At 42.3% G+C, this 12,144-nt stretch overlaps 1 protein-coding gene across 2 annotated transcripts in view; it reads right to left on the bottom strand.

Moving 5' to 3' along the window:
• Positions 1-1,064: 1,064 nt before the first annotated feature.
• Positions 1,065-12,144, bottom strand: part of APBB1IP (amyloid beta precursor protein binding family B member 1 interacting protein) — a 129,995-nt gene continuing 118,915 nt past the window's right edge. The window contains exons 11-14 of one of the 2 annotated variants that reach the window (XM_024254067.3): positions 8,634-8,732; positions 7,993-8,107; positions 6,416-6,519; positions 1,065-1,905 (exon numbers count right to left, since the gene is read on the bottom strand). In XM_024254067.3, the coding sequence (XP_024109835.2) occupies positions 1,384-1,905; positions 6,416-6,519; positions 7,993-8,107; positions 8,634-8,732 (840 nt within the window). In that variant the 3' untranslated portion in view covers positions 1,065-1,383. Of the gene's footprint in view, positions 1,930-6,415; positions 6,520-7,992; positions 8,108-8,633; positions 8,733-12,144 lie in introns of both variants that reach the window. The other variant, XM_063727257.1, reaches the window with a different exon arrangement.

Raw genomic sequence — 12,144 nt, 5'->3', positions numbered from 1 at the left:
GCAGTGACTCGCTCCATCTCCCAGGGCAGAGTGCAGTAGCATGATCTCAGCTCACTGCAGTGTCTGCCTCCTGGATTCAAGGGACTCTCCCATCTCAGCCTCTGGAGTTGCTGGGATTACATGTGTGCACCACCACACCTAGCTAATTTTTGTATTTTTAGTACAGACAAGGTTTTGCCATGTTGGCCAAGCTGACCTCAAACTCCTGACTCCAGGTCATCCATCTGAGTCCGCCTCCCAAAAATGCAAGGATTATAGGTGTGAGCCACCGCAACCTGCCAAGAGCCATAATACTTTAATTTGTATTGGGAAGCATTCAAAGGGGTCCTGGGCCACCTGCAGCTCATGAGTTGAGACAGCATGATTTAGAGCTTACTTTTCTCCAAATATTAAAACATAGCATTAATTATCTTCCTTTATTTAAAAAAATGCATTATGATTTTCCACTAACTTTAAGAAGATTTTGAGGAGTTTTACAGTTGTTGTTTTTTTTAAAAAAAAAAAAACCCACAATAATACAAAAACAAAAATAGAGCCATGTAAATAAAACTAAGAAAATGTAAAAGGCCTATCAGAAGCCAATTTGAAAGAGAAGAGATATAGGTACCAAGAACCTAGGATAAACTGGGCATTAAACTTATCTCTGAGGGAAAACATTTCAGGTTGAAGAATATATATATGATTGCCTTTTCCTGCCCCTACATTTTTATTTACAGGATACTTACAGCATTGTAATAATAGAGAATTCAAAAACTATCTAAATAACTATTTTTTTTCAATTACTGTTATTCAAGCATTATAAAAGCAAAACCAAAACAGCAAGTGTCCAGGAGTTCAATCAATCAAGCCACGGAATCTCAGAGAAAGGAAACAGGCTCTGCTTGTCATGTTTTCTCGTTTTCCTCTCTCGATTTTCCTGCAAATTCTAAAGGTTATAGAGATAGATATGAAAATCTATCTGAGGTCACCAAGACTTAAGAAGGCATGGGATGCTGAAAGCTATTTTTAATTATAGTGTTGATCTCAAGATAGATTGACCCAATAATCTTTCTAGAAATACCGTCTTCCGGAAAAACGTTTAACTTTTATTCATTTGATGCTTCTGAACATAATAAAATAAATGAACCTAAAACAGCACTTTAGGCAACTTGGAAGGGAAGATACATTCCATTTAGGTTAAAATACACAGGAGCGATATGTACATGTGGGCAGATATTCTGGACTCTATTGGGTTAATGGTTATGCCTGTACTTGAGCACAACAGTGAGAAGTTTCCCGTCACATTTTATCTGAAATGAACAAGATGTCAGGGCAATCTGCTAGCAAAACCTGCGCTTGGGGTCAGCGATGCTTCTCCCTCTGGCACACTCATCATGCCCGTCCCTAGGACACGTTGCCTCTCTTCTTTTGCAAAGCTTTCATGAGGTCTGACATGAAATCTTGCTCCCCGCCTCCTGCCCCGCCAGGGTGCCCTGGGTTCTCTTGCCTCTTGGGGGGCACAGGAGGCCTCTTGGCCACCGCGGGGGACGGCCTGGCGGAGTCGGGGGCGGGGGCGGGCGCGGGCGGCGGCGGCGGCGGGGGGGGCAGCTCTGAGCCCGCGGTCCCTGCGTACGACGGCGGGGGCGGGGGCACGAAGTCTGGGGGCGGCTCCATGAAGTCCGGGGGCGGCGGCGGGAGCTCAGGGTCATCGAGGGGCGGCGGCGGTGGCGGCGGCGGCAGGAAGTCGTCGGGTGGAGCGGGGAAGCCCCCGCCGCCTGTGCCCTTAGCCTTGGGGGGCGTGGCGGGACTGCCGCTGGTGTCCGAGGACCTCCGCACCGGAGGGGGCGGAGGCAGGCTGGACTTGGGGGCGTGCGGGGCCCGGGGCACTGCCGGGTCGTGGTGGTTCCGGAGGGCTGGCTTCTTATCCTGTAACCGAGTGACAGTAGCATTCTTTTTTTTTTTAATTTTTGAAATTTTAAATTTATTGTTATTAATTAATGGAGACGAGGTCTCACTCTGTCGCCCAGGCTGAGTGCAGTGGCGCGATCTGGACTTACTGCAGCCTCGACCTCCCGAGCTCAAGCAATCCTCCTGCCTCAACCTCCCGAGTAGCATTCTTTATTCTCAAAACAGCCCCAGTGGACAAAACAGCCCTAGTGGACAGGACCATGCCATAGATATGTGAGTCTCTGTCCGCCCCCTGGGGAGCCTCTGTCCCTCAGTCACTGAGACTCCTGGTCGTTCATGAGCTCATCTTTGTTCTGGAATAAGGCAATTATTCTAAATGGTCTTTAAAATTAAAAATAATCATTTTTCTAATTTTTTAATATTTTGGCTGAGCGTGGTGGCTCATGCCTATAATCTCAGCACTTTGGGAGCCCAGGCAGGTGGATCACTTAAGTCCAGGAGTTCAAGACTAACCTGAACAATATGGTGAAACGTTTTCTCCTTTAAAAATACAAAAATTAGCCTGGTATGGTGGCACACGCCCATAGTCCCTGCTACTGGGGTGGCTAAGGCATAAGAATTGTTTTAACTTGGAAGGTGGAGGATGCAATGAGCAGAGATCATGCCACTGCACTCCAGCCTGGGCAACACAGGGAGACTATGTCTCTCTCTATATATATATTTTTAGAGATGGAGTCTCGCTGTGTTGCCCAGGTTAGTCTCAAACTCCTAGCCTCAAGTGATCCTCCTGCCTCAGCCTCCTGAGTAGCTGGAATTACGGCCACCCCACCTGGCCCAAATGAACTTTAACAGTATTTCCTGTTGTCACAGTGAAACAGCAAAAAAACGAATGTAACTTACTTCATTTTTGTTTAAAGTGGCCTTTACCCATTCCTGCACATAGGATAATTTTAGAGCACTGAGATAAATATGCAAACCCAGCAATCATGTAGTTTTAAAAACTAACTCTGGGATTAAAGAACAAGGACAGAGACCAAGGACAGACCAAGGACAGAGAAGTTCCCAACCTCTTTGGACCCTTGTTGGCACCCAGATGTCTGCAGTCTCTGGTCATCTTTTGATCTCAACTCTCTCCCCAACTCTCTCCTCTTCCCCATATCCCACACCCATTAAAATCCTCCAGTTAGCCTGAAAAATTTAAGATTGCACTTTAGAACACTAGTCCACCATCTTCATGGTGTTACTGGCTTTCCAAATAAACCACCTTTTCCTCCCATCATCCCTAATCTCTTGAGTCTGGCTTTTTAGTGGTGAGCAGCCAAACCTGGTTTCAGTTACCCTGTTGCACTCATCTACCAAGTCTCCTATAAATGGAAGATATGGCTATGTTCAATGAGGTGTTTAGATCGTATTTAGATCATACGAGTATCACTTCCTTGGAACTTGCCTTATCCAGGAGTTGCTGTTTGTCTCTAAAGGGGCTTTCGTGGTGTATCTCTTGTGGGGTTGCCTCAGTCTATAAACCACCCTCGGCTCATTCATTCCTTCAAAATGGAAGCCAAATGACTTCACTCCTTGGTTCCCAAGCCAAGCCACCAGAGTCCTCAGCATATAGGAAGGGATACATTTTTTCTTGGTCTGAGTTGAGCTGGTTGTGAAGCTCGTGTCAGGAGTAAGCATCTGTAAAATTATCTTGCTCCTATTCCACACAACACACAGTAGAAACACACAGCAACTCCTGGGGGTTGAGGACTTCCCAAAACCTTCACACAGTCTCCTGGCTTAAATGTCCTACTTTGATTAGGATGAAGGAGATGGAAGGGGAAAAGTGAATGGAAATAGTTCTCTCTTGGCTACAGGTAAGCTTTGTGCAAACGTAGGCACAAAGGATATGTTGCCTGGCAAAGACCTTTCTGCCTGATCTTGGGGACAATGTCTCCTTGTGTTGGTGAGCTGAGAACACGGGTCTGTTTTGCCAGGACTGTGGGCTTCTAGGGAGGAGCCAAGTACAAGCTTGATTCCAGCTGGCCACACAGCATCAGGGAAGGCAGTGTGGTGGGCCAGGAATCAGGACAGGACATCTGGTCTCTAATAAGTTTACTTTTTCTTTTCTTTATTTTATTTTTATTTTTATTTTTATTTTTTTTGAGACAGAGTCTCGTTCTGTCACCAAGGCTGGAGTGCAGTGGCAGGATCTCCCCTCACTGCAACCTCCACCTCCGGAGCTCAAGCAATCCTCATGCCTCAGCCTCCCGATTAGCTGGAATTACAAGCATATGCCAACACCGCCAGCTAATTTTTGAATTTTTTGTAGAGACAGGGTTTCACCATATTGGCCACTCTGGTCTCCAACTCCTGGACTCAGGTGATCCGCCTGCCTCGGTCTCCCAAAGTGTTGGGATTACAGGCGTGAGCCACCACGTCTGGACAGTTTACCATTTCTCAACTGCATGAAACTTGGCTGGTTCACTGGATATAAAATTAGCCCCGTTGTCCTTATTATGACTCGTGTCTCAGGTTGTGATGAGATCAAATGAGATAAATATGTGAGTTCTGAAAAGTAAAATCACCAGCATGTGCTATTGGTAGAAACCAGCACGCCAAATTTGGCCTAAGTCTAATAGACGCATAGCCCTTCCTCTGCCAATATTGGAATAGATAATAATAATTTATATAATGAAACGTCCCCAGGCAGCTGGATTGAATCCCTCTGTTTTAGTGATAATTATCATTTCAATTTACAGTTTATCAGGGTTCCAGTTTATTTCATTCTCTGCTTAGTGGCCTCTTAACATTGAAGATTAAATTTGGAATTTTTTTCTAATAAAGTGCCTTCTGGTTTAGTTTCTATTTTACTTAGTTTATTTACTTCACATGATAAGCTCTTTAACTGGTGATGTATTTTTTTTTATTTAAATTTCTGAACAGGCAGCTTGGGAATTGGTGTTCACATATAGTTAAGTGATTTCTATTCTGAGATTCTTTTATTTCTTTCAGCATTTTTAAATTCTTTCCTTCAATTAGCATTATAGAAATGATGAAAATAATAGTAGCTGAAAGCACATTGCATGAGGAGATTGTCAGGCTTGAGAAGATAATGAGAACATTAAAGAAATACAACTTTTAAAGGTCTGCAGTGGTTGTCAAAATTATAAGAAGTTCAATAAATACCAAGATTCAATTGTTTTCGCCACTGACTGATGGGCAAAATGAAGGGGTGAAAGAAGTGAAAAATTGCTAAAGTGAAGCACCCTGCATGTCCTAGCTGGGTGATATGCTATTGTCACAGTTATTTAAGGTTGTTTTGAATCACACAAAAGAAATATTCAACAGAATATATACAGTCAGCTGAGAAGTTTTGAACTAAATTAGTAACTAAATAATAATTATTAGTTATGATTTTAAGATAGATTTAAAGGAATCTTCATTGATCTATTCAGTTGAAAAAATTTTATGGAGAATTATGCCAATTTGGCTATTATTTTACAATGTATTTTCTCCTCCATCACCTGGGGATGTATGTAGGAAGGACATTAATGGGGAAAATAGAAAATACACATTTTTAGTGTAACTCTTTTTTATCTTTTCTTTTTTTTAAGACAGGATCTTTATCTGTCACCCAGGCTGGAGTGTAGTGGTGCAACCAGAGCTCACTGCAGCCTTGAACTCCCGGGCTCAAGTGATCCTCCTGCCTCAGCGTCCCAGGTAGTTGGGACTACAGGTGCTCACCACTGTGCCCAGCCCTATTTATAGTGTAACTCTCTTAGCAGTCTTCTAATCTGATTTTGGGGGCCAGTTGGCACTTCATATAGCTGCTTCAGACTACTAGTTGCCCTATTTTATTCAAAAAGGCAAGTAAAATCCCAAGGGTTTAAAACTTGGATGTGCTACTGTCAGAGAGGGCTAAAATCACTTGACTAAACAAAGAAAACCACTTTGGTCAAAGTAAACATAGCTAATTAACTCCAGAGTTTAAAGGAAATGCTTACATTTTTCCTAAGCAGTGTGATGATAGCTGGTTTTAAGTTTTGATTCTAGCATATGTAACTTTAAGATTACAAATATCAAGCAATCAACTAAATTAAATTGTAGTAACTTCTCAGTTGTTGGAACTGCATTTTCTATTTATTTATTTATTTATTTATTTATTTATTTATTTTAAAGATTGGCTCTTACTCTGTCACCCAGGCTGAAATGCAGTGGCGCGATCATAGATCACTGCTGCCTTGACCTCCTGGGCTCAAGCAAGTCAAACACCTCAGCCTCCCCAGTAGCTGGGACTACAGGTGCATGCCACTATGCCTGCCTGATTTTTTTTTTCTAGTAGAGACAAGCTCTCACTATATTGCCCAGCCTGGTCTCAAACTGAAGCTCAAGTGATCCTCCTGCCTCAGCCTCCCAAAGTTCTGGGATTACAGGTGTGAGCTACTGCACTCAGCTTATTTTCTCTTTTTAAAAGAGCAGTTACTGGAACAATGTGAATGGTTTAGAACATGGCTTATAGGGGTCAGCTGCTTGCTGGTTTTACCTTCGATGTTTCAGCATGTCTCTGGGCCTCTTGGAGAACAGCACTGACAGAATGTGTAGCCTGGGGAATCTGTCCATTGGGCTGGGTGGTGCCTGTTTTAGGTCCTGAGAGGGAAGAAGTGAGAAAAGAAGAATGAGCAAAGCATTTTCAACATTCTTGAAAGTCGATCTGAAAATACAAAGCAGTTTGCATCTCTAAAGCAAACTGTTGGCTAGTTCTTACAAAAAAACAAAAATAAAAACAAAGCAAAGATAGCAATTCACAGGCATGGCATGGTACACAAAACCTTAAGAAAAATCTGAGGTTCTGTGACAAAACTTTATATGAGATTCAGCAAAAGGATCAGGAAGGTGAGTACGGTATTTGATAAAGACCACCAAGGAGGGTCTGGACTAACTGGGATCCTGGAGAGTAACAATATGTTTTACTTTTAAAAACTTTTCAGTAATTGAAGAATAAACCTTGAAAACGTATTTTTAAAAATTCTTCTTGATTTTTTAAAAATGTATTTGTCCAGTTTCATACCACACTGAGTACAGGAACAACTCTTCAACATTGTCCTCAACAAAAAGTACATTGGACAGAGAAACAATAGACAGAAATTCGGGCAAAATATGGGGGTCCTTGAAATAATCTGGAAATAGATATGGTTTTTCCCCCCAAAAGTCCTGGTATGCTATTTTATTTTCCTGCCTTTTAATTTGTCCTTTTGACACAGAACTTTGACTCATGTTACCTTAAAATGTGCTGTCCAGGATTGGGTGCAAGACATCAAAACACCAGGGCATAATCTCATTCTTGGTGTGGACAGTTTTCTGGGCATTAATGGAGCCTTGGACTAATATAATATTTGTACTCTGATAAGAAACATCTACCTACTAGCTCACTGTAAACAGGAGATCAGCACCTTATCCACAGAATATCATGAAAGAAGTGGTCAAAGCTTTGTTAAAAGTCGCTTAAAATAGATACAGGGCTCCAGCCTGGGTGACAGAGCAAGACCTTACCTCCAAAAAAAAAAAAAAAAAAGCAAAGAAGAGAAAGAAAACAGGCCAGGTGCAGTGGTTCACGCCTGTAATCCCAGCACTTTGGGAGGCTGAGGCAGGTGCATCACAAGGTCAGGAGATCAAGACCACCCTGGCTAACACGGTGAAACCCTGTCTCTACTAAAAATACAAAAAATTAGCCAGGCGTGGTGGTGGGCACCTGTAGTCCCAGCTACTCGAGAGGCTGAGGCAGGAGAATGGCATGAACCCAGGAGGCGGAGCTTGCAGTGAGCTGAGATCGCGCCACTGCACTCCAGCCTGGGCAACAGTGTGAGAGAGTCTCAAAAAAAAAAAAAAAAAAAAAGAAAAGAAAAAGAAAGAAAGAAAAAAAGAAAAGAAAAAGAAAACAGATGTTATAGGGGTGTGTGTGTGAGGGCTGGGCTGAGTCGGGGAGTTTGAGCCTGATCATCAGGCGAGAAACATATTCCGAATGCTGTCTACAAAGTTCTGTTTCTATAGATGTATTGGATACACTTTGAACAGGAGCACCAAGTTTTGAATATGTGTTGGAATTTCTCCTCCACTTAGTACCTGTAGACGGCTGAGCTGGTGCAGCTGCATTGACTGTCCCCAAGTCTGTCCATCGAGAGGCAAGTCCAGCCTTTGCCACGGCCCGCTGGTAGTTATCATAGAGAGTCTTCCCATACTGGGGAGAGAACACAAAGGAAGAAGAAAAGGAATCCATGTATCCCAAATTCTGCACTCAATTGCAATATACACATAGAGAAGGAATAAATACTCCACGGCTACTCTGTTCACCACTTGTCTGAGTTGGTTTTTTGGATATTTCCATTAAAATTTAACAAATACACATTTAATCATTTTCCAGATTAACAGAGTCAGTTAATTTTTTCACCTACATATTAGAGAAGAGCTTTGCTCAGTTCTGATTACGTATGTCTTTATGTAACTCGATCACAGGTTCCATCTTGCGTTTTTTAATTGCACACTAAGCTTGCAATACTCGCCATGAGTAAATATCCGGTTACTGGAGAGGTTCGTGTTTCTATCGCTCATCCCATTTAGAAAACCCACGGGGCGAATAAACTTGATAATGTCTGTGGCTGAACCCAAGGGTGGGCCAACTGTTTCACAGCACCAGGAAGGCTGTGCCCGGGTCAGGAAGTTGGCTGGCAAATTCAAGACAGGATGAAGTCTGAACGCTCTCTCACCTTGGCTATCCGTATTCCCATGACCCACTGGTTAAGGGTTCTTGCGTCATCACAGCAGAGATACTTGATATACTGGGACTCCTTCTGAATTTGGGGGTGCTAGAAAGAAGCAGTTTCGAGACAATGTATTCACTTGTCATGTATTAGGAGGTCAAAGCACCTGTCAGGAAATTAAAAAAAAAATCTAACAATATATGTGATTTATGTGGCAAAAATTACTGGTTGTAATGTTAGGATTAGGAAAATAACTTTTAAAAATGACTAAATTTTGAAAAGACTTAAGAAATTTGTTATATGTTGGGAGGCCGAGGAGAGCAGATCACTTGAGGTCAGGACTCTGTTGTCCTGGCTGGAGTGACACAATCACAGTTCACTGCAAACCTTGAACTCCTGGGCTCAAGAGACCCTCCCTCCTCAGCCTCCTGAGTAGCTAGGACTGCAGGTGCACACTATCATGTCCAGCTAATTGAAAAAAAATTTTTTTTTTTTGTAGAATTGGAGTCTCACTATATTACCCAAGCTGGTTTCAAACTCCTGGCCTCAAGTGATCCTCCTGCCTCAGCCTCCCAAAGTGCTGGGATTACAGGCATGAGCCACCATGCCTTATCTGTAAGCACTTCTTACTATATTATCAATAATAATTTTCATTTATGCCTTTTTAACTTTTGGAAGGTTTTCACATCTATCACATCTCTATCCCCATGAGAAATCTGAGCTGCTTTTCCATTTGTCAGATAAGGGAACTTACCTGAGATAATTCTTACATCATCGAATTAATGCCTATGAGAATTGTGGGTTTATAACTCCCAAAACCTGGTTCTAGGGTTATTTCTGCTTCCAAAAATTGAGAGTTTTGTGATGACCTTTCCTTCTTACCTGCTATCTGCTGCCCAAGTGAGCCAATGGCTTCCAGATGGACACCCTGGAGAAACAATATTTCTGTCTATTACACTTATTGCAAGTAGCACTAAGCAATGGTTCTGGTTGCTGAACAGGTCTTCCAGGAGCTCACAAAGAGAACAAGGAAATGGGCAGGTGTGAAAGAGAACTCCTTGCATTCCTCTTAGTCCTTATTGCTTTTGTTGTTTCTGGTTTAATTTTTATTATTTTTTAAGACAGGGTCTCACTCTGTTGCCCAGGCTGGAGTGCAGTGGTGCCATCACGGCTCACTGCAGCCTCTAACTCCTGGGCTCACGCAATCCTTCCCCCTCAGCCTCCTCTGTAGATGGGACCACAAACATGCATCCATGCTTGGCCTTTTTTTTTCTTTTTTTTTTTTTTTTTAAGAAACACTCTTGCTATGTTTCCCAGGCTGGTGCTGAAACCCCTGGCTCAAGTGATCCTCCCACCTTAGCCTCCTAAAGTGCTGGGATTACACGCGTGAACCACCAAGCCCAGTTAGTTTCTGTTTTATGTGTCTGTCTCTGATAGACTGTGTCTTCCATGAAGGTGGGAACTACATCTGTCTTATTCACTGCTGAAGACCCTCAGTGCTTAGCACATGGCCAGCGCATGGCAGGTATTCCAGTCCAGATGTCAGAATACTTGAAGAACCAAGAAATAAGCACAATATTTCCTGTTCAGTTAGAAATCTTGCCGTCATCAGGCGAGGGGCTGGCAACCAAATATAGGTTCTAAGATATTAATATGTGCCATGTAAATTTTCATGGGTCATTATAAGGTTTATTATAATACATTTTATTATGTAAAAAAATAATTAACAACCACAAGCATTGTGTGTGTGTGTGTGTGTGTGTGGTATGGTACCACCTCTTTCTTCTTCCTCCTGTCCTTGGAGGATTCATTAATCCTGCTAGGATAATCCTCATTTGCTGCTGGTGCTGAAAGTGGAATGGAAAGCCAAGAGAGCTGGAAGCATCTATCTGCTCTTCAGTTGGCAGGAAAGGAGGGAAGCTGTCCAATTCCTCTCTTAGGGTATTGCATGGACCCCTCCACTTCCCTTTCGCTTTCCATCTTAAATCACTGACCTCCAAGGAAATGGCTATTCTCAAAGTTGATCTAAGCAAAGGGTCTCGTGTCTTTAAACTTCAGTTGGAATCTGACTGGCAGCATCTAGTCACTCTGCTAGACTTTCTAATGACTCAGCCAGCAAGAGCCTTTAGGATTGTAATCTTCGTCCAGAAAGGATAACAAGACCTTTATAGACTCCAAGAGCTTGACGAGAGTTTAGTAATTTTTGGTTTCACAAATGAGAAAACTGAGGTTCAGAGAGGTTACTATATATTCCACCCTGTGACCCCACTAGAACCTGGGGTTCTCCTGACTAACCACCTAAAATTTCTGTGTTTGTATTAGGCTATTAAACCCAAATCCCAGACTTGGAAGAGACTACAGAAAAATTCAGAAATGATTTTTTAAAAATTCCTCTTTGGTCTTTTCAGGCAACTGAGGAAACTCTACTCATATTTTTGTCTTTAAATATGTATTCTTTATGTAGGTCACTCGGCCTCAGAAATTGCATCGCCATTGCTCGAAGAACGGTCAATTCCTACTTGCTTGGGCATAGCTAACAGGAACACAGACATTCTCTCTACCGACGGTGACAACTTCACATCAGGCTCCTGAATGTTGCTGTAGTTTTCCAGTCTAGCCAGCAGATGACAGCAAACACTTTTGAACGGCTGCTGGGCATTTTACTGTTTTTGCGGTTCAATGCTTACTCCCTCATTCTGAATGTTAGATTTTATTTTCGCAAATGTTACTCCAATAATGATCCTCTTTGGAAACCCTTAAAATTGGAAATATCTATCAACTCAGGTAATATGGCCTGATAGCAAAAAGGATTTGTTGTCTTAATTAACCTGAAGGTCGTATTGATGAAAAATACACTAAGGCCAGCACTTATTGGCTGGAATGTCACAGCCCACAAATGCCTCCAGCATTCCCTTCAACAATAACATGTGCAAAACCAAACCAGTGCCCTTGTCTTTCAGCATCAGAAACATGGCTTTCTGACCTACAAACAGCATTTGTGTTCTGATTGTCATGTAAGAGAGGCAAGCATTGGTCTCTTCAGCAATTAAATGTTTCTAAGAAAGAAAGCAGCTATTCCACCCATCCCTCACTCGGACATTTAAAAAGCTGACGTTATTACCTTCAAGTTAACCAATTTTTTTTTGGTAGATGTCATGTGAGAGCCAAGTTTCCAGAGCAGACTAAATCTCATCGTGTTTGCAACAGAATGCACAAAGCAACTGCTTATATAGAGTTATCCATTTAACAAGCACCCTAAACAATTTCTTAAGAATGTTATTCATTGAAATAGAGTAAAATGTAGTCACTCCCTTAAAGAAAATGACTTTTGAACATAAAACAGCCCCTTGATGATGGGGTGACAGACCTTGCTATAGGTCAGGTCTCACCAAGTTCCTTCCTTACACTATATGTGTGCTATGGCTGTATGCAGGAGGATTATATGACCTCTAAGGTCTCTAGCAATCCTCAGATTTTATGGTTCTAAGATGAGCCACCTAATGGGAACAAGCTCCTT

Source organism: Pongo abelii, chromosome 8, assembly GCF_028885655.2.
Source record: "Pongo abelii isolate AG06213 chromosome 8, NHGRI_mPonAbe1-v2.0_pri, whole genome shotgun sequence".
NCBI lineage: Eukaryota > Metazoa > Chordata > Mammalia > Primates > Hominidae > Pongo > Pongo abelii.
This window is presented reverse-complemented; position numbering and strand designations above follow the sequence as displayed.